The sequence below is a fragment of the Narcine bancroftii genome, chromosome 1 (genome assembly GCF_036971445.1).
Source record: "Narcine bancroftii isolate sNarBan1 chromosome 1, sNarBan1.hap1, whole genome shotgun sequence".
Classification (NCBI taxonomy): Eukaryota; Metazoa; Chordata; class Chondrichthyes; order Torpediniformes; family Narcinidae; genus Narcine; species Narcine bancroftii.
In genome coordinates, this window is record NC_091469.1 from 290,923,896 (window position 1) to 290,949,557 (window position 25,662).

At 41.7% G+C, this 25,662-nt stretch overlaps 2 protein-coding genes across 8 annotated transcripts in view; one reads left to right on the plus strand and one right to left on the minus strand.

The window, feature by feature from the left end:
- usp47 (ubiquitin specific peptidase 47) overlaps nt 1–25,662 on the minus strand; it is a 148,627-nt gene that overhangs the window by 92,378 nt on the left and 30,587 nt on the right. For 5 of the 6 annotated variants that reach the window (XM_069903596.1, XM_069903617.1, XM_069903590.1 and 2 more), the window contains 3 exons: nt 8,609–8,812; nt 2,952–3,065; nt 1,953–2,103 (listed from right to left, as the gene is read on the minus strand). In XM_069903596.1, the coding sequence (XP_069759697.1) occupies nt 1,953–2,103; nt 2,952–3,065; nt 8,609–8,812 (469 nt within the window). Of the gene's footprint in view, nt 1–996; nt 1,084–1,952; nt 2,104–2,951; nt 3,066–8,608; nt 8,813–25,662 lie in introns of those variants that run through there. The other variant, XM_069903608.1, reaches the window with a different exon arrangement.
- LOC138745989 (uncharacterized) lies at nt 11,309–25,021 on the plus strand. 2 transcript variants are annotated; one of them, XR_011346645.1, is made up of 3 exons: nt 11,309–11,602; nt 13,128–13,243; nt 24,779–25,021. XR_011346645.1 is itself a non-coding variant. In XM_069903640.1 (2 exons), the coding sequence occupies exon 2, from the start codon at nt 13,987–13,989 to the stop codon at nt 14,605–14,607; it is 621 nt and encodes a 206-aa protein (XP_069759741.1). In that variant the 5' UTR covers nt 11,309–11,602; nt 13,128–13,986; the 3' UTR covers nt 14,608–14,793. The 2 variants fall into 2 exon arrangements, 1 of the variants encoding a protein (XP_069759741.1); XM_069903640.1 differs by lacking the exon at nt 24,779–25,021 and having other exon boundaries at nt 13,128–14,793.

The window sequence follows — 25,662 nt, forward strand, 5'->3', positions numbered from 1 at the left end:
ATAAACAGCTTTGAGAGGTTACAAAAAGGCTTTGGGAGATCTGTTTAGTCATGGCAAATGGACAAGATGGCACATGGAACACAACATGGAAAAATGGAAGGTCATTCACTTTGGTAGACAGGCAACTTTTTTTTTACAGTAAAACTCTTGTCATCCAGAATTCAGGCAAACAGCAGCCTCAAACAACCAGCACCCACCCCCCCCCAAAAAAAAACACAGAAAATAAATACCTTATATATGCGTGAAATGGACGAATACTGTAGACCAATTTTTGGGGTAAAATTTAGGCTGTTGACTATTACATGCACACTACTTTTGACCATGATAAGTATTGTTCAGGGTGACAGGAACTCAGATGGGTGGGCGGCCAGTGCTGGAGATGGCAATCAGGACATTGGGAGTGCCGGTGGCTGGGCAGCTGGGACCAAATATAAGGGGGGGGGGGTCCACTTTTACATGTGATATATGGAAAATAGCAGGTTTTGGGGTCAAAAATAGGGGACCCGGCTTTTAGACGGTATCAACTATTACGCACATACATACGAAGGTAAAATATATGCATTTAAAACTGGCAGTCCTTGCCGTTAGTTCACCAATTATGCAACACGCAGTGTCAACCAACAGGAAAATTCACTTATCTGGCATCTACCAATCCCCCCCACTTAGGTGCCAGATACTGGGGTTTTACTATATTTTAGGTGGTGAGAATTTGAAACTTGCGTATACTCATGCATAAACCGACATTCAGACTCAGAAAGCAATTAAGGCAATAAACTATGTCTTTGTCCAATTTAGGGCCCTAGTCAGACACACCTGGAACATTGTGTATGTCAGATCTCCTTATGCAAGGACTGATAGAGGGAGAGCAGCAAATGTTTACCAAATTGATTTCTGAGACAGGGTGTTTGCCCTGAAGGACAGTTTAAGTGGACTAGTAGGCCTGCTCTCCTGAGTTTAGACAAATGCAAAGTAATCTCATTGAAACAAAATTCTTACTAGTCATGGGAAGGTAGTTATGAAATTGATGTTTCTTTTTACTAGGATGTCCAGCACCAGGCTTCAGTCTTCAAAGTAAGTGGCCAGCTATTTGGAAATGAGAAAGAATTTCTTCATTTAGAAGAGAGCACCTCTGGAGTTCTTTATCCAAGACAACAGTGGAAGCTCAGTCTCTGAATACACTCAAGTCAGGGATCAATAGATATTTAGACATTAAGGGAATAAGAGTATGGGATTAGTGCACAACAGTGGTGCTGTGGTAACAAGAATAGACATGAATTTAGTGAAAGGTCGGGAGACAAACTGACAAAGCAGACATAATGTACACGACACTGAATGATTTGAACAGCAGGAAGTTATTCATTCCCTTCCCATATTATGTTCTAATCATCACTCATCACTTAACCAATGCTGTCAAAAACTACATCTCTCCCTTTGCTGGGTCTGATGGCATTATTTCAACAGACCAAGCAGCAGAAGTTGAGACTGTACATCAGGCAAACAAAAATAATTCTATTTAGTGAATAACACTTCATCTGCAGCCAAAGCTCACAGGCTCTGAACAGAATACATCTGCCACGCTCTAACGCGAAAATAACCACAAAGTTTCAGTTAAGTTTTAAGCAGACCAAAATTTTTGAATGAAATAACAAACCCACAAAGAACCATACCAAGCAACAAGGTGAAATCTTTAGCCATTCAAATACTCTCAGGGAACAAATACACTACTCCAGGAAACAATAGTTTTTCCACAATTTCCCTATTTAATGCAGGTTTAAGCATACACAGGATTACATTTTGCTTTCATTCTCAAACAATTTAATTTTTCATACATTTTAATATTTCTAATAAGTAATCAACTTCTCAAAAGCACAGTAGCTTTAAAATAAATGGAAAGCTTGTTACAAAAGTATAGTTGTGCGGCCGAGAACATTTGCTGTGTTTTGATCACTCACCAGTTTCTGATTTTCCCAAGATGGGAGAGTACGAGTAGCTGTAATGGCTGTAATCTCCACTGCCCATGGAGTTCTCCCTTAGTGGAGGGCCAATAATCCTTTCCTGAGTGCTGTCATCATGTCCACTACTTTCTGCTGTTCCAGACTCATCCTGCAGAGATATTGCATACATGTAATACATCCTCCTAGCCTACAAATGATGAAAATTGCCAAGAGATGCTTGAAGGGAGCCTAATGAAATAATTACATGACAGTCGATGGACCATTACTCCATAATTATAAATTTGATGAAATACAGGGTTTTTAGTTTGCAAAGAACTTCTGGAGGCATGTTTAATATAATATGTTATGACTTGAGAACATAGTAATTCATGAGATTCCTGTCTCATGACAGATACCCTAGGTTCTCCAGGAGAGTACTAGTGTTAATCAAATCACCAATTGGTGAAAGTGTTTATTATTAGATTCAGTGGATGTTTTCCCTCCACCCCGCCCATTTTTCCTGCCACTGCACTTGAGCTTTAATGATCAAAAAAGATCTCACTTGGTTTGAGTGTTATCAGCAAGGTTAATTTTGTGCATCATCTAAACATTGCAGAGGCCGAAAAACAAAGCACAATTTCTTAACAGGTCAGGCCGCATCTACGGAGAGAGAAAGTTAATGTTCACGTCAATGACCTTTCATGAGAAAATGAACTTTTCCAATGGAAGATCATTGCACTGCAACAAACCCCATTTCTCTCTCTACAGATGTCGCCTGTCCATATGAGCATTTCCATATTTCACTGATTGTATATTACCCAAAAGCCTCAGGACCTCTCCAGCACCACACATACAACAAATATTCTGAAGTGGCTGTGAAGCTTACTTGTTCATATTTGTAGAAAAGTCTCAAAACTCACTGAAGTGGAACCTACACAAACCAGAAAGCGAATCAATTCTAAATATTAGTCAGCTGCGACGACAATTCACCCCTTGTCGAAGGGTAAAGCCACCTACCGATACAAACTGGGGCTGCTCTCCATCTTTGTCTGTAAGATGAAGGAAGTTTTTCTTTCCTGGTTCAAATCCAGAATCAGAGAGAGGTTTTTCACTAGTATAATCCAGGGGGCTCTGGAACAGAGCAAAACAATGTGGACAATTAAACAAAGGAAGCCAAATGGAATTACTATTAAGAGTGTAAAATAAGACATGTCTGGGTGAAAATCTACATGAATTACAAAACTACAGGTGCTAGAAATCTGAAATAAAAACAAACTGCCATCAACACTTAGCAAATGAGGCTGCACCTGTGGAAATGGAAACAGTTGATATTTCAGGTCGGAAACCTTTATCTTTACTGTAGTCTGATCTGTTAGCCACATCACACATCTTTACCATTAATTAATACCTCATTACTCAGTACAAGATTGTTCACAGCCTGCTCCCTGATTGATTCATCTATACTCTGCTCAAAGAAACCATCCCAAATAAAATACAAACTTGTGCTCAACATTACCCTTTGCACATTTGATTCCGGGAAGGTTGCATTCAATTGAAAATAGTAAATACAGCTCGTTTATTCATGAAGGGGAGACGAAGCAAAAAATCTCCAGCCCAGTTCACAAGAAGTGCATCAGAAGGAAAATTAAAAATTATTGTAAAGGAGACATCTGGAGTGGTCATTCTTGAAGGAGAATAGAAGCAATCATTTTAAGACAGGTAGACAGACACTTAATGTGCAAGGTAGTGAAAGGCTATTATAGGAAAATGCAGGATCAAGGCGACAATCAGATCAGCCAGGATCTCATGAAACGGTGGAACACACTTGATGATCCAAGAGGCATATTCCAGACTATGACAATTGAATGTCCTCAACTACTTTCTTAGCTGCGGCCTTAATTTATTCTCTGTATTATAGTATATGAAGGCCTATATGCTACTCACACCACTAACTTCTTGCCAACACTATTTTGCATGTCCAAAATGATGCATTTTTTTTTGAACCAGTATGATTCCTCTCCACTGAAGTCATTCACGAACAGTCTTATCCCATCATTAGCTTTTAAGCTTATCCTTCAAAATGTCAAATTTAGTTCCCAGCCTTGGTTATCTTACAATCACGTCTGTGAGGGCTATCAGATCATATCCATTTATTTCTATTTGAGACATCAATTAATCTATCTTGTTATGAATGCTATATGCATTCAGATAACAAGGTCTTAATTTTAACTTGCCTCTATTTGCTGGTGTACTCTGTGCTTGCATTTTTGCCTCTCCAGATACACTTGAGCTCTTACCTACAGTTGACCCTCACTTTTCTCTTTGCCTTTCAAAATACCCCTTCACCTCAAGTCTCATTCTGTTCTGAAGTAACCAGAGGTTACAAATTAACTCTCAAATTTTAACCAAAACAAATTTGATCATCTAGAAGTGATCCCCCCACTTTTATTGGGGACTGAAAGTGCAAGATGCGCTATTTCCTAAATTAAAACATGGCATTTCAAAAGATCTCCATAACTGTGGCTCACCCTAAAAACAAAGGGCAAAGTAAATTCAGACTTTTCTTTCTTTGAAAAATATTTTGGCCCCAAACTAAGCACTGTGCACAACTGAGTATCTGACTTGAAAAAGATTTTATTGCAGGTAGAGATTTATTAGAATGGTTCAAAAGGACTGGCTGATATTTTAACGGGTTAAAAAAAATTAAAGTATTTTGGATGACTACCTGGATAATACTTTGAGAAAGAAAACCAGCACATTATATGATATGCTGAATGATTCTACAATTCTATTGTTGAGGAGATTTTGGTTGTGCAAGTGTAATCAAAGACGACCCACACAGTTGAAAAGATGTTTTTTGAAAGTTATGTCATAGAATCAGACATACAGTATGGAAACAGGCCATTCATCCCACTATTCATTCTGACCAGTGGGCACTCATCTGTGTTAATGCCACCCTCCAGCACTTGGCCATAACTCCAGGTGTGGATGATTCAAGTGCTTGTCTAGACACCTCTCAAGTTCTCTACTTCCACCACTCCCTCCAGTGTATCCCAGATACACACCAATCTCTGGATAAACAAAGGTCCCCTCAGATCCACCCTAAATCTTGACCCTCAAACAAAATCTATGACCTCAAGTTTTAATCAGAGGTAAAAGATAACTGCAATCTACCCTTCCTCATTCCATCAATTTTATGTACCTCATTCGTGTCCCTCTTAACCTGCTCTACTCGAAGGAAAACATACCCAGCCTCTCCTGGAGGATAACCTGCTTGCTTTTGTATTCAAAGTCTCAACTAATAAAGGCCAGTATCCCATTTGTCTTTGTAACCACATTAACCTGCACTGCCACCTTCATTGATTTTTGGCTTGCACACCAAGGTCCCCCTGATCTACAAAAAGCTCCCCAGAATCGTCCCATTTATGATATCCCAGCCTCATGTCATCTTCAAAAATGCACTGCTTCACACATATCTGGACTAAAACTTCATCTGCCAATTCTCAGCCCATTTCACCAACAAAATACCTACTCCAACTTTTGTTTCATCTGAGCACTTACTGATCTTGCCTCCTACACCCACATACAAAGAGCAAGAGTCCCAGCGCTGAACCCTGTGAAATACGAATAGTCACAGGCATCCAATCACAAACATAACCCTCAACCATCACCCTCCATCTCCTAATGCCAAGCTGACTTTGGATCCACTTCAAAATTTGGAAACCTGGGATGCAATCAACCACTTCCAGTGAACCATAGAACACTACAGAACTGAAACAGCCTTTCTAGTCTGGGCCAAACCTTTTTTTTGCCTAGTCTCACTGCCCTACACCCAGTCCATAGCCCCCCCATACTTCTCACATCCATGTACCTGTCAAAATACTTAAATGTTAAAATTACAAGTCCGCCTTTAACACCGTTAGAATGTAGTAAGAATTTAGCATGGTGCTCAGTCACATTTCTGAATGGTGAGAATTATTACCACAGCTGCATTCAGTTCAGCTAATGACTTTCCTGGTTATTCTGGACTCAAAAATCAGAATAACGCACATGCACCTCTACCTATTTCTTACAAAAAGGGTTAGGCTTTTTTTTTCTTAGAACATTACAGCACAGAACCAAGCCTTTCTAGTTCATTTTGGATTATTATTCACTCTTGCCCCACTGACCTGCACCTCAAACATAGCCCTCTACACCTCTCCCATTCATATACTTGTCCAAATTCTTCTGAAATGTCAAAATTGAGCCCTCATTCACCATCTTAGCAAGCAGCTCGTTCCACACTCCCACCATTCTGTGTGAAGAAATTCCCCCTAAACCTTTCCCCTTTCGCTCTTAACCCACGTCCTCTCGTTTGTATCTCACCCCTCGGTGGAAAAATCCCATCTTCATTTACTCATTCAATCCCCCTCATAATTTTAAATACCTCCATCAAATATCCCCTCATTCTTCTATGCTCCAGGGAATAAAGTTCTAATCTGTTTAACTTTTCCCTGTAACTCAGTTCCTGAAGTCCTGGCAACATCCTAGTAAATCTTCTCTGCACTCTTTCTATTTTATTGATATCTTTTCTTTAGATAGGTTACCAAAACGGCACAAATTTGGCCTCACCAATGTCTTATACAACTTTACCTTAACATCCCATCTCCTGTACTTTACTTTGATTTATGAAGGCCAGTATGCTAAAAATTCTCTTTACTACCCTATCCACCTGTGATACCACTTTTCAGGGAATTATGATTCTGTATTGCCAGGTCCCTGTTCTACTGCGCTCCTTAGTCTCCTACCATTCACCTTATAAGTCCTTTCTTGGTTTGTCCTTGGAAAATGCAATAACTCACACTTGTCTGCATTAAATTCCATCTGTCACTTTCCAGCTGGTCCAGATCCCTCTGCAAACTTTGAAAACCTTCTTCACTGTCCATAACGTCTCCAATCTTAGTGTCATATACAAACTTGCTGATCCAATTTACCACATTATCTTTCAGATCATTGATATAGATGACAAACAACAATGGTCTCAGCACTGATTCTTGAGGCACACCACTAGTCACAGATCTCCAGTCTAAGCAATCATCCACCACTACTCTTTGGCTTCTCATCATTATTGAATCCTGTTCACTACTTCATCATGAATACCTAACGTTCAATCCTTCATGACTAATACCCCTTATGGGACCTTGTCAAAGGTCTTACTAAAGTCCATGTAGACAACATCCACAGCTTTTTCTTAATCAACTTTCCTGGTAACCTCCTTGAAAAAGATTGGTTAAACTTGACCTTCCATGCACAAAGCCATGTTGACTATCCCTATTCAGTTCCATCTATCCAAATAATTGTCCATCTGATCTCTTAGAACACCTTCCAAAAATTTACCCATGACTGACATCAGCCTCATCGTTCTGTAATTTCCAGGCTAACTTTTGGAGTTTTTTTTTTTATAAAAGCAACAGAACAATGTGAGCTACCCTCCAATCCTTGGGCACCACATCCGTGGCTAAGGACATTTTAAATATTTCTGCCAGAGGCTCTGCAATTTCTCGCCTCCTTCAAGGTCCAAGGGAACATCTTATCAGGCCCTGGGGATTTATTTGCTTAAAGACAGCAAGCACTTCCTCCTCTTTAATCTGTATAGGTTCCATGACCTCTCTGCTTGTTTTCCTTACTTCCCACGACTCTGTGCCTGTTTCCTGAATGAATACTGATGAAAAAAAAATTAAGATCTCACCATCATTTTTAGCTCCGTACAAATCAACCATTCTGATCTTCAAGGAGACTAATTTTGTCCCCTGCTATTATTTTGCTTTTATACGCCTGTAGAAACCCACAGAATTTTCCTTCACATTAAAAGCAACTTCATGTCTCTTTTTTTTAAGCCTTCCTGATTTCTTTCTTGAGGTTTTTCTTGCATTTTTAATATTCCTCATTTGCTCTGTTGCCTGTACCTGCTCTACACCTACCTCTCTCTTCTAAACTAGCTCCCCAATATCCCTCAAAAACCAAGGTTCCCTAAGCCTGCTAACCTTGCCTTTAATTCTGACAGGAACATACAAACTCTGTACTCTCAAAATTTCACCTTTGAAAGTCCTCCACTTACCTCACAAAAAATATCCAGAAGCCTGTATGTGTTAAAACTTTGAGATCATCTACTTTACAAGCAAGACTCCTTGCATTAAAATAATGCAATATAAGCTTTATCTCCCTCTCATTTGCATTTACTCTCCTGCTCTGCACACTGGACTTGCAAACCAACTCTCTCTGAAATACTGGACTTTCATGGGAAGGATACCGTGGAGTGAATTCACAACTCTCGGTCAAAACTTGCCAGTTGTATCTGGTAGGACCCTGTGTTGAGCAGCAAAAACCAACTGGAGCAGTTTCCTGGTGCAAGACACCACCCAAGAACATGTTCCAGGTATGACTGGATTTCAAGGGCAAACACAGACACTCCCAACTACAAGCAAATAGACAATTCAAGATGCAGATTTGCTGTACTTTTGTGGAAGTCCAATGTTGTACAACATAATCCACAGATGGTTTGCTCGTGAACCTTGCCCATTAGCTTTCAGGGAAATTAGCAATTTATCTCTTACTCTCATTATTTCCTAAAATGAGATTGTTATAAGAACAGATGTGATGAGTTTGGAACTCAGTGTCCAAACTCTCAAGATTACCTGGTCAGGGTTGTTCAGAGCATTACTCCAGACCAACTCAAAGGTGCCATTGACATAGCCTGCTTTAGCCGAGACGTCATCAAACAGCTGCTTGAGTGATGTCGATGCAGGCAAGTTTATAGTGAGCCGCTGAGTGACCGCCTTGGCATTGGTGGTGTCCTGGACAATGCACAGCACCCGTGGTTCATCTGCTGCCGTCTCTGACTGCAAAGAAATAGGGTTATTTTAACAGAGAAGCAACCTTTCAACATCAGAAACAAACTTTATTTACTTTCACCATTTTTGACTGCACCATATGTTTCTCACCCAATTATAAAGTTAGCCTAAGACAAAACAACATGAATTTTTCTGTGTTAACCATTGCAGACAATAAAATTGAAATGACAAATTCAAAGCAAGCTGCAGAATGCAAATCACATAGATATCAGAAAAAAGATCCAGATTCCAACCTCGCATTCAACAACGTCAAACTGGGATCTCCAGACTAAAGATTCTGCAGCAGAATTCCTAGGGGTGGCATCAGGGCTGCTGCCTTTTGACAGATGAGTGGAACTGGTAGCTGGGCAGCAAATGTTTGTGCGAAGGGTGAGATTTTGGTGGGGTCATTTGGGTGGCACACTAGGCCAGTATCTCTCAGCTCCAGCGACTTGGGATTGATCCTAACTGACTTCTGGTGCGATGTAGATTTTTCACAGGCTTCCTGTAAGATCTGTGTTAATGGATGCTTGATGGTTGGCATAGATCCATTGGGTCAAAGGGCCCATTTCTGTGCTGTATCAATTTATTTGGCCTTGTGTGTCTGGACTGGCTTCATTATTCCCAGTTTTAACTATAGCCTGGTAACTTATCTCCCCTTCAAATACCGTAGCTTTCAATAGATATGACTGAAACTACTTCCACCACAAGACACTGCGCTGATTAGCAATTCCTCTTCTCTCATCTCTCTGCTCATTATCTTTTACTCTTGTCTCCAGCTGTACCTTTATCATACCAGATGGTCTCTAGTTTTTGGCCGTCTCTAGGTCCTTGTGTAAATTTCCTTCCTTGGCTGCTTGAACAGGAGAGAAATCACCATCAATTATTTTCTCAGCCCAACATTGTGACCCAAATCTTGAGGTCAGGTACGATGGGTGTTGCTGATCTAAAAATTTAATAGCCTCTACAATATGGATGGAATAATTCCAATGAGATTTTCACTTTTGAACCACCTGGGGCATCCATAATAGGTTGGCCAGCCATTCCGTTAGAAGAATTCACACAGATTAAATAAGAAGGAATAAAGTTGCACACTGTTATCTTGGAATTTAACTTTAAAAAATACATTACTTTAAAAGTTAAGATCATTTTAAAATAATAATTACTGACAATTATTGAGATAAGATCTTATGGATCAGAGGTTATGTGCAAAATAATTTTGAAAACTTAATCGTGCAATGGTAGTTAAACAGGAAAATCTGCAAATGCTGGGTTGTAGCCCCATCTCTCTGACTCCTTTCCTCCAGGTCTCTACCCCTTCCCTCTCCCCCAGTCTCCAACTCCATCTCCTTTCCTCCAGTTCCCCACCACCTTCCCTCTCCATTCAGAGAGCTACCTTCTCCTATCTCTTTCTCAGCTTTTTTTTCTCTTCTACCTTTTCACCTGTATCCACTTGTTAGCCAATGTTCCTCCCCCTGTCCCTTCCTCACCTCCTTTCCTCTCCCTCCTCCACCTTTTTATTAGATGCTTTGCTATTTTGACAAAGGGTTTAGTCCCAACTTGTTGGTTACCCTTTGGACAATAAGACTGAGGAGCAGAAACTGGCTATTCAGCCCATCGAGTCTGCTTTGCCATTCAATCACGAACTGATCCATTTTCCCACTCAGCCCCACTTCCCAGGCACCTTTTACATTTTTTTCCTTTAAATACACCCAATGACCTGTCCTCCACATTCACCTGCCGCAACAAATTCTACAGATTCACCACCCACTAGCTAACGAAATTGTACCACATCTACAATTACTTCCTGTAGATGCTGCATGACCTGCTGAGTTTCTCCAGCATTTGTGCACCATGCAATGATGCATAGTTCATCAATTCAGCCACTGCAAAATTCTCCGAATTCACTGGAAGGATAAGCAAACTGACGGTGCCTTTCTCCAAGCTAACACTGAAGTCCGAGTCACATTTACTCAGCTACATTAGGCAGCCTATGTCATTTGTATGTCTGACACCAGACTCCTCAAATAGACAAACACTCTGAGCTGTGAAACAGGAAGAGATTACAAGAGAGGAAAAGATGCAAGGATGCACCCAAAGCTCCTTTGATGAATGCAACATCCCTGCCAGTCCTTGGCAATTTCTACATCATGACCACACAAAGTGGAGAAGCGACATTTGTCATGGTATTATATGAACCTTTTAACCGATGCACTGAGAGCACCGAGAAACCAGATGAAACAACTGAAGGGTTTACACAGTGGGTTAATGCTTATAAAAGGATCAGCTGTTACGTTGCATGCATTTTACAGACAAAACAATGTTTGGCAGAGTTCCGAGGGCAGGTGCAAACAGAAGATTCTGGGCTTTAGCAACATTTGCAAGTATACCCCAGAAAATGAAACATTTGCAGAGAGTTGGGGGCCATGTGTTTTTTGTAAAGCACAAAAATTGCAACATTGACAAACTGAAACCAAAAAAATAACAGTGCCTGGAACATCAGGAGGGGAAGGGCAGAGAACGAGAGAGAAGTCAGTTAGCAGGGAACAGACTGAGAAAAAGCTGGACAGAAGAGGAACCTGCTGAAAAGGTATCCTTTTTCAAGACTGGGCAGAGTTCTAATATGGTAGCCTGAGTGTACTCAGGAGTGGTGGCTAGTCTTCCCTGTGTGACAAAGAGGAGAAGAATTCTGTGAGAAGAACCTGGAAAGAAGACTTCTGGAAGACACTCCTGGTTGGGGTGTCTAACAAGCAACAACCATTTCTATGTAACCCTCCAGAACTTTCCTGCCTGGTAATTGTAAGTAAAGCACTGAAGTTTGCTTGAATGTAATGACTGTTTGATTCTATGCATCGGACTGAAAATTACTGGAAACTGTAGCCTTGGAAACGTGGAAAGTGGAAGATTGGTCAGTAAAAAGGACTTTCTTGAAAACACATTACACGCGCGCTTAGGTTAGGTTGTGGGAGAGGGATTGTGTAAATAACTTAGTGGTGAAAAGTTAAGTGTTGATCCTGTTGTTCTATTCCCAAAAAATTGTACCAAATTTTGTTTAAGGAACCATTGCTTTGGTGTATTTCTATTTCTGCTGGTATATGGAGTTCACTGAACTCGTAACAAGAGCAACATCTGACACAGCATACACACACCTGCCCTGAAGACCATCTCCTGATTCATCAGTGGAAAAGTCTATAGCTCTAATCCTGGCATCAATGATCTGAATCTATCAACCTTGTGTGAAAGTAGGTTCCTGCAGCTACAATTATGGAAATCACTTCAGCACACTCATTCTTTCTTCCCCTCCACTATATATTTCCTTCATAATACATCTCTGCCTCTTTCCATCGTTTCTAATTCCACATCTTTCCCCCTTCCACCACAATGTAATATCTTCTCTAATTCCCCCTCTCTCTTCCTCCCAAAATGGCCCTCACTCACGCTCTCCGCTACAGTCTATTTTCATTATGTAGCAATAACATTGGGCTCTCTGTCATCTTATTGGCATGGCAGTAAAGACAGCTGCAGCAGTCACACAAGTTATTTCATGGCTGAAACTTGACAGATAGTACAGCTGTATATGGAGATCAAGGTAACGATGCAAACTGACGGGAACGACCAACACAGTTGTCCTCTTCATGTGTCCAAACTCAAGGCTGGAACCATTGAAGAGGATCAGAACCTTACTGCAAGTACCAAATTCTTTGTTCAGTGACTTGATTGTACCTAGTTCATTGCACAGAATAAAAGCACGGCAGTCAGCCTGACCTAAGGATGCAAGGTGACTTAGATTTACTTCAGCCTCTGGGAAATAATGTGGTTCACTCCAGTTTGAGTCAAAAAGTTGCATTTCCAACCCCCATTTCAGTATTGACCATGAAATATTAAGGGACAGCTGCATGGTTTAAGAAGTTCTGGGGCACCTAACCACAGGTGGATACAAACAAACAGTCCCATCTTACCTGAAGAGAAGCCTTCTCACCACCATCAAAAACATTTGTGTACACTGGCTGCCACTTGCATGCACAACAGGAGACCAGACTTGCAAGAACATAGACATTTCTCATGCGCAATCTGCTCCATTTTTGTCTGCCAATTGGCAGATAACAGAAATTTGAAAGAAACACACCACAAATAGATATTTTTGTACTGTGTTAAATGTTAATATCTTTAATAAAGCTCCCAAAGTTAACAAAAATAATTTCCTCATTTCAACTGGCTGGCAAATGAAATAACTTACAATTGTAACAGGTTAAAGTACATGACACAAATTTATATTCTGTTCTTTACTACATTAGTTGCAAATTACAGAATGCTTTATTTCCAGCACAGAAGGGTAAGCAGGAAGTTCCCAAAGCTGAAAACACTCATACTCAGGACCAAGAACATGGAACATGTCGACTCACTGGACGCCAAACTATCTCGCATTCTTCCAGCACCAAGGTAGAGTCACTAATCAGAATTTTAGATAATAGTTGAGATGAACAAGAGAAAACATGTCAGAGGAAACTTTATAACTGCAAGAGGAAGAAAGGAATAGATGACAAGGTGTGAGAGTTGGCTCGTATGGATTTTTGACAGCAGCATGGACAAGTTGGGCTATTTTTTGACTGTTGCACATTTTAATATCAGAAAATAAACTACTGAATTGATATGGTGAAACAAATAGTCCTGACAATTAAAGGGCTTGCTTGTAAACCAGTTTACAAGGACAGAAAGCAACATATTGAGCTGCATAACTTGATAACATTTTATAGGACCACTGTTGAGAGTTCTGTCTGGCTGCATCATTGTATTGTATGGTAACTGCAAAGCATCGGAGTGCAAGTCAACAGAGGATTATTAAAACGGCCAAGAGGTCACTGGGGTTTCCCTTTTCTCTATTGATGACAAATTTGCTGTGAGCATTGCTTAAATAGGGCTCAAAGAATTACTGATGATCCATCCCATCCATCACACAGTAATTTTGACTGACTACCATCAGGAGGAAGGTACGGGACCATCAAAATCAGGACTGCCAGGCTGGGAAATAGCTTATTCCTGTTAGTTGTTTGATTAATGAAGGGTATCCTGTAAAAAATTATTTACACATGTTTATTTTATATTATATTTTTATTTATCAATGTGATGAAGTGCTGAATTTGTGATATATTTACTGTGTATGTATCATAATAAAGTTCCTCAACATGATTATCCAACTGCACGAAAACCAACAAGGTCGGGTCAGATACAGCAATGAGCTCTCTGAACCCTTCACCATTAACAATGGCGTGAAGCAAGGCTGTGTTCTCTCACCAACCCTCTTTTCAATCTTCTTCAGCATGATGCTGAACCAAGCCATGAAAGACCTCAACAATGAAGATGCTGTTTACATCCGGTACCGCACGGATGGCAGTCTCTTCAATGTGAGGCGCCTGCAAGCTCACACCAAGACACAAGAGAAACTTGTCCGTGAACTACTCTTTGCAGACGATGCCGCTTTAGTTGCCCATTCAGAGCCAGCTCTTCAGCGCTTGACGTCCTGTTTTGCAGAAACTGCCAAAATGTTTGGCCTGGAAGTCAGCCTGAAGAAAACGGAGGTCCTCCATCAGCCAGCTCCCCACCATGACTACCAGCCTCCCCACATCTCCATCGGGCACACAAAACTCAAAACGGTCAACCAGTTTACCTATCTCGGCTGCACCATTTCATCAGATGCAAGGATCGACAACGAGATAGACAACAGACTCTCCAAGGCAAATAGCGCCTTTGGAAGACTACACAAGAGTCTGGAAAAACAACCAACTGAAAAACCTCACAAAGATTAGTGTATACAGAGCCGTTGTCATACCCACACTCCTGTTCAGCTCCGAATCATGGGTCCTCTACCGGCATCACCTACGGCTCCTAGAACGCTTCCACCAGCGTTGTCTCCGCTCCATCCTCAAAATTCATTGGAGCGACTTCATCCCTAACATCGAAGTACTCGAGATGGCAGAGGCCGACAGCATCGAGTCCACGCTGCTGAAGATCCAGCTGCGCTGGGTGGGTCACATCTCCAGAATGGAGGACCATCGCCTTCCCAAGATCGTGTTATATGGCGAGCTCTCCACTGGCCACCGTGACAGAGGTGCACCAAAGAAGAGGTACAAGGACTGCCTAAAGAAATCTCTTGGTGCCTGCCACATTGACCACCGCCAGTGGGCTGATCTCGCCTCAAACCGTGCATCTTGGCGCCTCACAGTTCGGCGGGCAGCAACCTCCTTTGAAGAAGACCGCAGAGCCCACCTCACTGACAAAAGACAAAGGAGGAAACACCCAACCCCAACCAACCAATTTTCCCCTGCAACCGCGTCTGCCTGTCCCGCATCGGACTTGTCAGCCACAATCGAGCCTGCAGCTGACGTGGACTTTTACCCCCTCCATAAATCTTCGTCCTCGAAGCCAAGCCAAAGATATGTACTCACTGACAAAAGAGGAAAAACCCAACACCCAACCCCAACCAACCAATTTTCCCTTGCAACCGCTGCAACCGTGTCTGCCTATCCCGCATCGGACTTGTCAGTCACAAACGAGCCTGCAGGTGACGTGGACATTACCCCTCCATAAATCTTCGTCCGCGAAGCCAAGCCAAAGAAAGATATGTACTGTAACGGATTTGTGTTAACCTTTAATTTAAGGTTAAACTATATTTCTTTTATAAAAATGTCTTAGTAAATTATAGAGTTAAAATATTGTATCTGTATTCTTAGTCAGTTCGCTGTGGGTTAATACAGAGTCACAGGCAGGTCACAGCACATTTGTAGAGAACCATTGTTTTCTGAGAGGAATGTTCATTCTCTAGTGATGTGTCTTGGACAGACAGCTAATGGATTTCAAGTGGGTCTTAATTATTCAAGAACAGCTGAGGAATACATCTGTTTTAGCCTCTTGAACAGAGGTGAAGTCAGAGGTTGTTAATGGATATGGAATGGTTTTGAAAAAGGAACAGAATTTTGGTAGAAATAAAACTGATGGTCATGTGGTTTCCAAGAATTGGGACTCACCTCGGTGATGATGTAACAGTCACATGATTTGGAGAACTATATTACCGAATTCAGACATTCTGAGTTCAGTTTTGGAAGAGTTCTGTTCGGAGAGTACAGAAGTCAAAACCCTCTGACACAGGGATCTAAACCTTGTGAAAGATAGGGTTGAGTTACAGTAACCAGAATTGGAGCTGTTGTGTGTTACTCCTGGGAAATAAGGAAGCCCATTTTGATGTCTCTTTGGAAAAGAGGACAGATTTCTACTGGGTCTATTTTTGTGAGGCCACTTCATTTAACCCTTGTCTAGTTTGTGTCTTCATTGTGAAAGAAGATAACTACATTTGTTTATCCCTTGTCTGGGTTTGTGAATTCATCATGAAAGAAAATAACCACATTGTGAGTAAAAGGACTAAGATATCATGTTTAAAAGTGCTTTTTAATTATTTCTGAACTGAGAATTTAAGACCTTCAAGCAAGACCTCAATGATGCTGAACTTTTAAAGACTGACTTTTTACAGTGGGACTTTGAACTATATACACGCACATATTTACATTTGCGCATAGTAGGGTTAAATTTAGAGTTAAATAAGTTTAGAGTCAAGAAATGTTATGTTATTAATAGTTTAATAATATTTTGAATTTACCACAGTCTGGTGAATTTTCCAATGTTGTTCCTGTGTTGGTGCTAAGAAAGTCCCTTTACCACAAAGAATAATTGAAAGGGTTGTTAGTTTGTAACAGTACAGTCAAGGTAGTATAAGTAGTCATGTACAGTCTACTCAAGGATAGTCAGCATGGCCTCATGAGTCTAATTGAGTTTATTGATGAGGTAACAAAAGAAATTGATGAGGGTAGGATAGTATAGGTGTATATTAGCAAGGCATTTGACAAGGTCCCCCATGAGAGATTCATTTAGAATGTCATGAGGTATGGGATCATGGAATTTGGCTGTATGGATAAAAAGAAAAAAATTTACTTGCAGGAAGAGAATAGTAGTGGAATAAAAGTATTTGCCTGAAGGTCTGTGACTAGTGGAGTGCTGTAGGGTTCTGTTCTGGGACCTCTTCTCTGCTATTTTTATAAATGACCTGGATGAAGAGGCGAATGGATGGGTCAGTAAGTTTGCGGATGACACAAAGGTTGGAGGAGTTGTGGATGGAGTTAAAGGTTGTCAAACAGGATGGAGAGTTGGGTAGAAAAATGGAAGTGTGAGGTAATGCATTTTGGAAGGACGAACCAGAAGGCTGAGTACAGGGTTAACGGTCAGTTACTTAAGAGTGTGGATGAACAGAGGGACCTTGGTGTCCAAATCCACACATCCCTCAAGGTCGCTGCACAGGTTGATAGGATAGTTAAGAGCAGCTCTGGGGTGCTGGGCTTCATTAATGGGGGGGAGGGGATTGAATTCAGGAGCAGAGGACATATTACATCTCTACAAATCTTTGGTAAGACTACACTGAGAGTATTGTGTTCAGTTCTGGTTGCCTCGTTATAGGAAGAATGTGGAAGATGTGGAGAGGATGCAGAGGAGATTCACCAGGATGTTGCTTGGATTGAGAAGTAATTCTTATGAGGCAAGGCTAGCAGAGCTGGGACTTTTCACTTTGGAGCACAGAAGAATGAGAAGAGACTCGATAGAGGTCTACAAGATTATGAGGCATAGATCGAGTGGACAGCCAGCATCTGTTTTGGATGTTATTTTTAATACACAGAGTTGTGGGTGCCTGGAGTGCCTTGCCAGGGATGGTGGTGGAGGCTGAAACATTAGGGGCATTTAAGAGACTTTTATACACATGGTGGTCACTGAAAAAGGCAAAGGAGGAAAAACCCAACACCCAACCCCAACCAACCAATTTTCCCTTGCAACCGCTGCAATCGTGTCTGCCTGTCCCGCATCGGACTGGTCAGCCACAAACGAGCCTGCAGCTGACGTGGACTTTTTACCCCCTCCATAAATCTTCGTCCGCGAAGCCAAGCCAAAGAGAATACACATGGATGAAAGGAAAATAGAGGGTTATGGGGTAGAGAGGGTTTAGAATTTTTTTTAGAAGGAACACCATTGAGGGCCAAAGGGCCTGTGCTGTGTTGATTTGTTCCATGATCAACCTGAACAACATTGAAGCATTTTTAATGCAATTTTCTTTATGTAAAAATGTGTAAATAACTTGGCTTAACCAGAGAAGTATTTAGACAGTGGAATTTCACAAAGCTGCTTACAATGAGACAAAGTCAGGTAATGACCAGGAAGCAGGCATGAAATAAGCATGAAAATTAAACCTGTGAACTCAATATCTGCAGGGAGAGATTCATTGTACCATTTATTCTAATAGCTTCCAATTTAGTTACTGAACTGCTTAGAAAGCTATCAATGCCTATCCTCAAATCTATAACAAATCCACAGGTCAATGAACCTGCAGATAAATGGGAAGCAGGCAGGTCTCAGCCCTGGGAATTGTAGCTGGATTCTGATGCAAAGCATGTAGCTAACGAGTTTAAGGTAGACGTCAGGGATTTTTTTCTCTCATGCAGAGTAGAGTGCACCTGGAATTCAGTGCCAGGGGTGATGGTGGAGGCTAGGACATTTAAGAGACAGGCACAAGGTACAAAGAGGATAGAGGGTTATGGGTTTGAGGTTGTACTTTGCTGCAATGTTCTACGTTCAAGAGGAATAGACCCATTCTGAAGTTAGCACGAGAACGGCTTTCACTATGCCATGGGGTCTAATATGGTCTTGCTGCATGCTCCAGTCTTGCACAATCCATTTGCCTTTTTGAATAACTTTAGCTGTCATCCTTAGAATCTTGACAGTGGTCATTGTTCCCCTAGTTCCACGAGTCTCTAAACTTCCACTGCATTTAGCTAAAGAAATTCGATTTGTGTAACAACAAAGAGACAAAATAAATAAATACTTGTGATATCATCTGAAAACTAGACAACATTTCACATACAAGGTGCATGAATTAGTGACTTGGTGGGGCAACATTGGTAGAAAGATGGAAATTTGCCTTAATATTTCACAATTGCCCTCAAGCACTTGATTACACCCCTCCACATTACATTTTTAACTTGTTCTGATTTTTTTTTTGCTCTGGTCACAGATTGATTAAATGTAAATGAAAGCTGTTCAGATTTTAGCTTACTGCATATTCAAAATGGCCCCCTCCTACCACACTGCAGAGAGGTCAAAGCAAACTGAAGCCATTCAAACACTGCAAAAGGGATCGCACAAATTTTTTTAAATCATAAAAGCTACAGAAACTTCCTTTTAAAATGTTATATCAAAGTCTAGCACTAGAAAGTCAGGAAAACACATGCTTAGAAAAGAGAATGCTTCACAGATGGAGTAGTGACTGGGGCTACTGTTCAGTTAAAACCTGCAGAAAGTTAAAAATGGCAGCACTGCTGAAGCATGTTAGAAAAGCTAACTATGTTTCTTTTTTAACATCCAATAACCATGGAGGTCTGTGTCCAAAATGGCGACGCCTGCGCTGGGCAGCTGATCTTAAGAGATTGCAGACTCCAGGGTAATAGCGGACCTGCACACAGCATCGGAAACAAAGAAAACAACAACCTCTCCCCCCACCACCCCATTGAGAAGAAGCTTGGGACGGTGAACACATCAGCAGAACAATGAGGGGCCCAGTGGCTGAAGGACTCGCACAGGCTGTGGGCTGCTGGCAACTTGCAGCCAAAAGACTCAAACCAGCCTGTGGGCTTGCTGGGGATTGACTCATGTGAACTCGGTATCAGAGTTGGGATTCGAGAGGGCACTGAGGGCAAGAAGGTCTCCCAAAGGTCCTCGGGTGCTGAAAGCTTCCAGGATCAAATCAGAGATTTGGAACCAGAGCTCAAGTGGCTGATTGATTGAACAGGAGTCTCCACGGACAGTCACTGTCTCTGAAGGGGCTCTCTTTTGCTTCTCTTTCCCTTATTGTTTGGGGACACTGGGCAATGCTAATGGCGAGTTTGCCTTTTATGGCAGGCAAAAGTTAATGAATGTGGTGCATATTATATTGTTTATATTATTACATGACAATAAAATGAATTGTTAATCTTGGCAACAGTACTTTTTTTTTAAAAAAACAATGGAGAGCACAGGGATTCTTAATTTCTAATTTCCTAGGTTACAGAAGATTAAACCAACTCATCTGGAAAGACAAGCCATCTCCATTTGCCTTTTTGTTAGAAACCCCAGCCAGACCTTTTTATTGCCAAACCAACTCTTCCGCATGCCAATCAACCATTCAGAGCCTGTTAATGCAGTACCAATACTACCTGATAGAATTTCTTCTTCATTTCATCAAAGATACTTTGTCTGCAACTCCAAAACATCCCCTAAGATTCACAAAAGATAAAATTACACATTTTAAATCTTATGAAATTCAAAGGTATACATCAGGAGAAATAATGGAGAATAGGAAACAGGATGCTTAAGTGTAGTCAAGTACAATATAAATGTTGAAGTAATTTTTTTAAATGTAAATTCAAAGATACATGGCCCACTCAAGACCACTTTTCTACTAATGAGTTAAAAAAAACCATCCCTTCCAGAATTAAAACAAAATCCCTGATGAACCAGATCCTCTGAAGTAGATGAAATTATTCTTCCATTCAGTCCCAAATGATTCATTCTTCTAAACATCTAACCCCAGTTCTACATCTCTCAACTAATACCATCAACTCTGTCAATTCCCTTCAGAAGTTGTATAAATTTCATGAACTTGCATTTTGAAATTCCAAGGAATGTGGGTCAATCCGACTTTAGACAATTTCATCACCTCAATGTCAAAATGAAGAATCCATGAAATAATTGAGCATCAACACTTTGGAGACAATTTTACATCCTTATTTCTAATGGGAATGGGAGAGGAGGAGCCCTCTGACATGAAATTTGGGAGAAATTTAACTGTTCAGATTGGGACACTGCTATTTAAATACATAGTAGATCAGGTTTCTCAGTTCCCCCACTACTGAGAGAAGACCCATACTAGTTCCTTATTCTGTAACTTTGCCCATTTCCTCTCAACTCCCCCTAGTGAAAACATCTCAACATCCACCTGTTGACTCCTCTTCAAGGATGTTTGAACAAGCCCAAGTTCTCCAGTTATGCTTGATAGGACAACTCCCTCACCTTAGGAATGCCTGGTAAATCTCCTTCAGGCTGCCTCCAATACTTCTATATCCTTCTTTAAAGGGTCACAACTGTGCAGTATATTCCAGATGTGGCCTCACCAACTCCCTGTGCAATGAACAAACCTCCCTCTGCTCAAAATATAAAAGGCAGAAGGGGTAGAATGAATCCCTCAAGTCAATTACTCCTGATCTGCAAAGGTAAAAGCAATTACCAGTGATACTTATTGTTATGGATTAGAGATCCTTCATAAATGCAGCTCTCTTTGCCACAGACATCTTGTAGTTAGAATAAATTAGGTCAGCACAAATCAGCGATAAGCAGCTTGCAGTGTATATATTTATCAAAGAGAGCGGGGGAAAAAAATAATCGCACTGTATCGGATTACATATCATTTATTCTAAACTCATTGGGAAATACATTTTAGGCTTTGGTCTCCACATTTTTCTTTGTAAATTCCAACAGATGTGCTGAACACACATTGCTACATCCCTTGTCCACTGTTCTGAAAAATATATGGTTTTCTCAAATAACAATAAATCACTGTCCAACCTCACTGATGGAAACAGTTTTGTTATGGAGATCAAAAGCTCAATATGCTCTAAACAATTAATGAGTTGGACAGTCCTACCCTGCTTCAATCTTCTCATTATAGAACTTTAGAACATATGCCAGTACATGAACAGTTTGCTGTTGATGGACTCAAACTTACTCTAAAATTTTCAGTGAGTAATGAATCATGCAGAATTCTTTCCAGTCTTTGCTAAGTTAAGCACCTAGTTTTAATTCATGGAGATCACTTGTCATATATTTGTAATCATCTCCATTTCTTTGACCTAACCATTTATTTTGTTCGAGTTTCTTTGGAAGTCACTCCTACTCTAATCAACTGGTACATTCACTGGTGACTCTATTGTGGCTAACCAAATAATTGGAAACGTGAGTCAGAATGATCGAGTACCTGGGTTTTTGCGATGCCAGAACAATATTGCTCTAAGTCACCAAGAACAAGGAGCTACTTTTTGATTTAGGATGGAGGCACCTGTCCAATGATGAGAGAGAGAGTCAGAACCTTCAAAATCCTGGGTCAATATCTCATTCCTGAAGCCAGCATGAAGCCTTCGTGAAGGCAGCACATCAAAGCCTCAACATTCTAAGGAGTCAGAGGCGATTTGGCATATTGTCAGACACACTTCCAAACATCTACAGGTGCACTGTGCCAACTATACTGACTGTTCGCATCGCAGCCTGGTTTGGGAATTCAACTGTCGAGAAACAAAGAAGGTAGAAAACACAACCAGCTCCATCACAGTCTCTGACCTCCCAATCATTGAAAATATCTACGTGAGGCACTGCCTCAAGAAGGCAGCCTACACCATAAAGGACCCCCTTCACCCTGGTCACAATTGCTTCTCATTGCTACCTCTGGACAAAAGGTAATAAGCCAAAAGCCCAGCACCTCTAGGCTCAAGAACAGTTTTATTCCAACAGCTATCGAGACACTTGAAATTCTCTTTGTGGCACTGTCTTCAATACTGCAAGTCACTTTTGAAGACAAGGATTACTGTTAACTTGATTCAATAAGTTTACTATTATAGTTTTTCTTCATAAATACCTGTTCAGCAGCAGCAAGAAAGGATTGAGATTGTGTACATTGTGAATGACAAACTCAATAAGCTATTTCTATCTCACTAAGTCTATCCAACATTACAGGCAATTACATAAAGGAATCCAGATCAGACATCTGTAATTACTTACAACTGCCAGATGTTCGGTGATCTCACTTGCTTTAATTCTAACTTGCCTTATCTTCCAAAAATACTATCTATCCTTTTACTTTTGGCCTACAGTCTTGCAAGTAACTTAACAGGATTTAACAGACAATTCCACAGCCATCTTACATTCATTCCAACTAAAGTACTTAGTGGTTAAAAAACATTTCCACAGAACTGACATCATACACCTCCAATCAGTTTTGTTAAAGATATCAATGTTGGATTTGTCATTCAGGGACAACCTCTATTCTCAATTGGTCCTTATTTCTCCCACTTAAATCTGGAGAATTTCAGAATGGATCTCATATTGCAATGGCCAGCATACAATTTGTTCTTTTTTTTTAATGTTTTTATTTCTCACAGTGAACCATATCAACCAAAATATATACAAATGTTTCTCTTTAAATATTTTCCCCCTTTTTTCCCACCCCCCTCCAAAACCAACATGTCTTTGGCTTGGCTTCGCGGACGAAGATTTATGGAGGGGGTAAAAAGTCCACGTCAGCTGCAGGCTCGTTTGTGGCTGACCAGTCCGATGCGGGACAGGCAGACACGATTGCAGCAGTTGCAAGGGAAAATTGGTTGGTTGGGGTTGGGTGTTGGGTTTTTCCTCCTTTGCCTTTTGTCAGTGAGGTGGGCTCTGCGGTCTTCTTCAAAGGAGGCTGCTGCTCGCCAAACTGTGAGGCGCCAAGATGCACGGTTTGAGGCGTTATCAGCCCACTGGCGGTGGTCAATGTGGCAGGCACCAAGAGATTTCTTTAGGCAGTCCTTGTACCTTTTCTTTGGTGCACCTCTGTCACGGTGGCCAGTGGAGAGCTCGCCATATAATACGATCTTGGGAAGGCGATGGTCCTCCATTCTGGAGACGTGACCCATCCAGCGCAGCTGGATCTTCAGCAGCGTGGACTCGATGCTGTCGACCTCTGCCATCTCGAGTACCTCGACGTTAGGGGTGTGAGCGCTCCAATGGATGTTGAGGATGGAGCGGAGACAACGCTGGTGGAAGCGTTCTAGGAGCCGTAGGTGGTGCCGGTAGAGGACCCATGATTCGGAGCCGAACAGGAGTGTGGGTATGACAACGGCTCTGTATACGCTTATCTTTGTGAGGTTTTTCAGTTGGTTGTTTTTCCAGACTCTTTTGTGTAGTCTTCCAAAGGCGCTATTTGCCTTGGCGAGTCTGTTGTCTATCTCATTGTCGATCCTTGCATCTGATGAAATGGTGCAGCCGAGATAGGTAAACTGGTTGACCGTTTTGAGTTGCGAAGGGTAGACGGCGGCGGCCCCGATACGGGCAGGAGCAAGGGGGAGGCGGCGGCCCCAGTCCGGGCACAGGGAGAGCAGCGGCGGCCCCGGCCCCGGTCCGGGCGAAGGGTAGACGGCGGCGGCCCCGATACGGGCAGGAGCAAGGGGGAGGCGGCGGCCCCAGTCCGGGCACAGGGAGAGCAGCGGCGGCCCCGGCCCGGGCGAAGGGTAGACGGCGGCGGCCCCGATACGGGCAGGAGCAAGGGGGAGGCGGCGGCCCCAGTCCGGGCACAGGGAGAGCAGCGGCGGCCCCGGCCCCGGTCCGGGCGAAGGGTAGACGGCGGCGGCCCCGATACGGGCAGGAGCAAGGGGGAAACGGCGGCCCCGGCCTCGGTCGAGTGAGGCAGACGGAGGCCCCGGTCCGGACAGGGAGTGGGAGGCGGCGGCCCCAGTCCGGGCACAGGGAGAGCAGCAGCGGCCCCGGCCCCGGTCCGGGCGAAGGGTAGACGGCGGCGGCCCCGATCCGGGCAGGAGCAAGGGGGAGACGGCGGCCCCAGTCCGGGCACAGGGAGAGCAGCAGCGGCCCCGGCCCCGGTCCGGGCGAAGGGTAGACGGCGGCGGCCCCGATACGGGCAGGAGCAAGGGGGAGACGGCGGCCCCGGCCTCGGTCGAGTGAGGCAGACGGAGGCCCCGGTCCGGGCAGTAGTAAAACCAACATGTACAATACAATAAAACATGTCTTCACACAGGGGAAAAACAAAGAAAAATGTGTCATCTACATTTACACACTAAATCTAATCGTTTTGTCGTCTTATCATTTTAGGGGATGGAGGTCCGAGGCAAGCTCTCTCTGTTATATTCCATGTATGATTTCCAAATTTGTTCAAACAATGTGACTTTATTTTTTTTAATTATATGTTATTTTTTTTCCAATGGAATACATTTATTCATTTCCATGTACCATTGTTGTATGCTCAGACTCTTCCATTTTCCAAGTTGACATTATACATTTGTTTTGCTACTGCTAAGACTATCATAATGTATCTTTTTTGCGCTTTATCCAATTTGAGGCCTAATTCTTTACTTCTTATGTTACTTAAAAGAAAGATCTCTGGATTTTTTGGTATGTTGTTTTTTTGTGATTTTATTTATTATCTGATTTAGTTCTTCCCAAAATATATTCATTTTTGTATATGCCCAAATTGCATGTATTGTTGTTCCCATTTCATTTTTACAGTGAAAACACCTATCTGATAATGTTGAATCCCATTCTTTTAATTTTGGAGGAGTGATATATACCCTGTGTAACCAATTATACTGTATCATGCGTAACCTTGGTTTATTGTATTCTTCATAGTTCCAGAACATAACTTTTCCCATGTTTCATTCTTTATCTTTATATTTAAGTCCTTTTCCCACTTTTGTCTAGGTTTATAGCTTATTTCATCATTTTCCTTCTCTTGCAGCTTGATGTACATGCTCATTATAAATCTTTTTATTATCATTGTGTCTGTAATCACATATTCAAAGCTACTTCCTTCTGGTAATCTCAATCCTTTAAATAAGCTTTCAGTTGATGGTATGCAAACATTGTACTGTGAGTTATTCCATATTTGTCCTTCAACTGTTCAAATGTTAATAAATTATTTCCCAAAAAACAAATTTCTATTCTCTTGATTCCTTTTCTCTCCCATTCTCTAAAGGAAA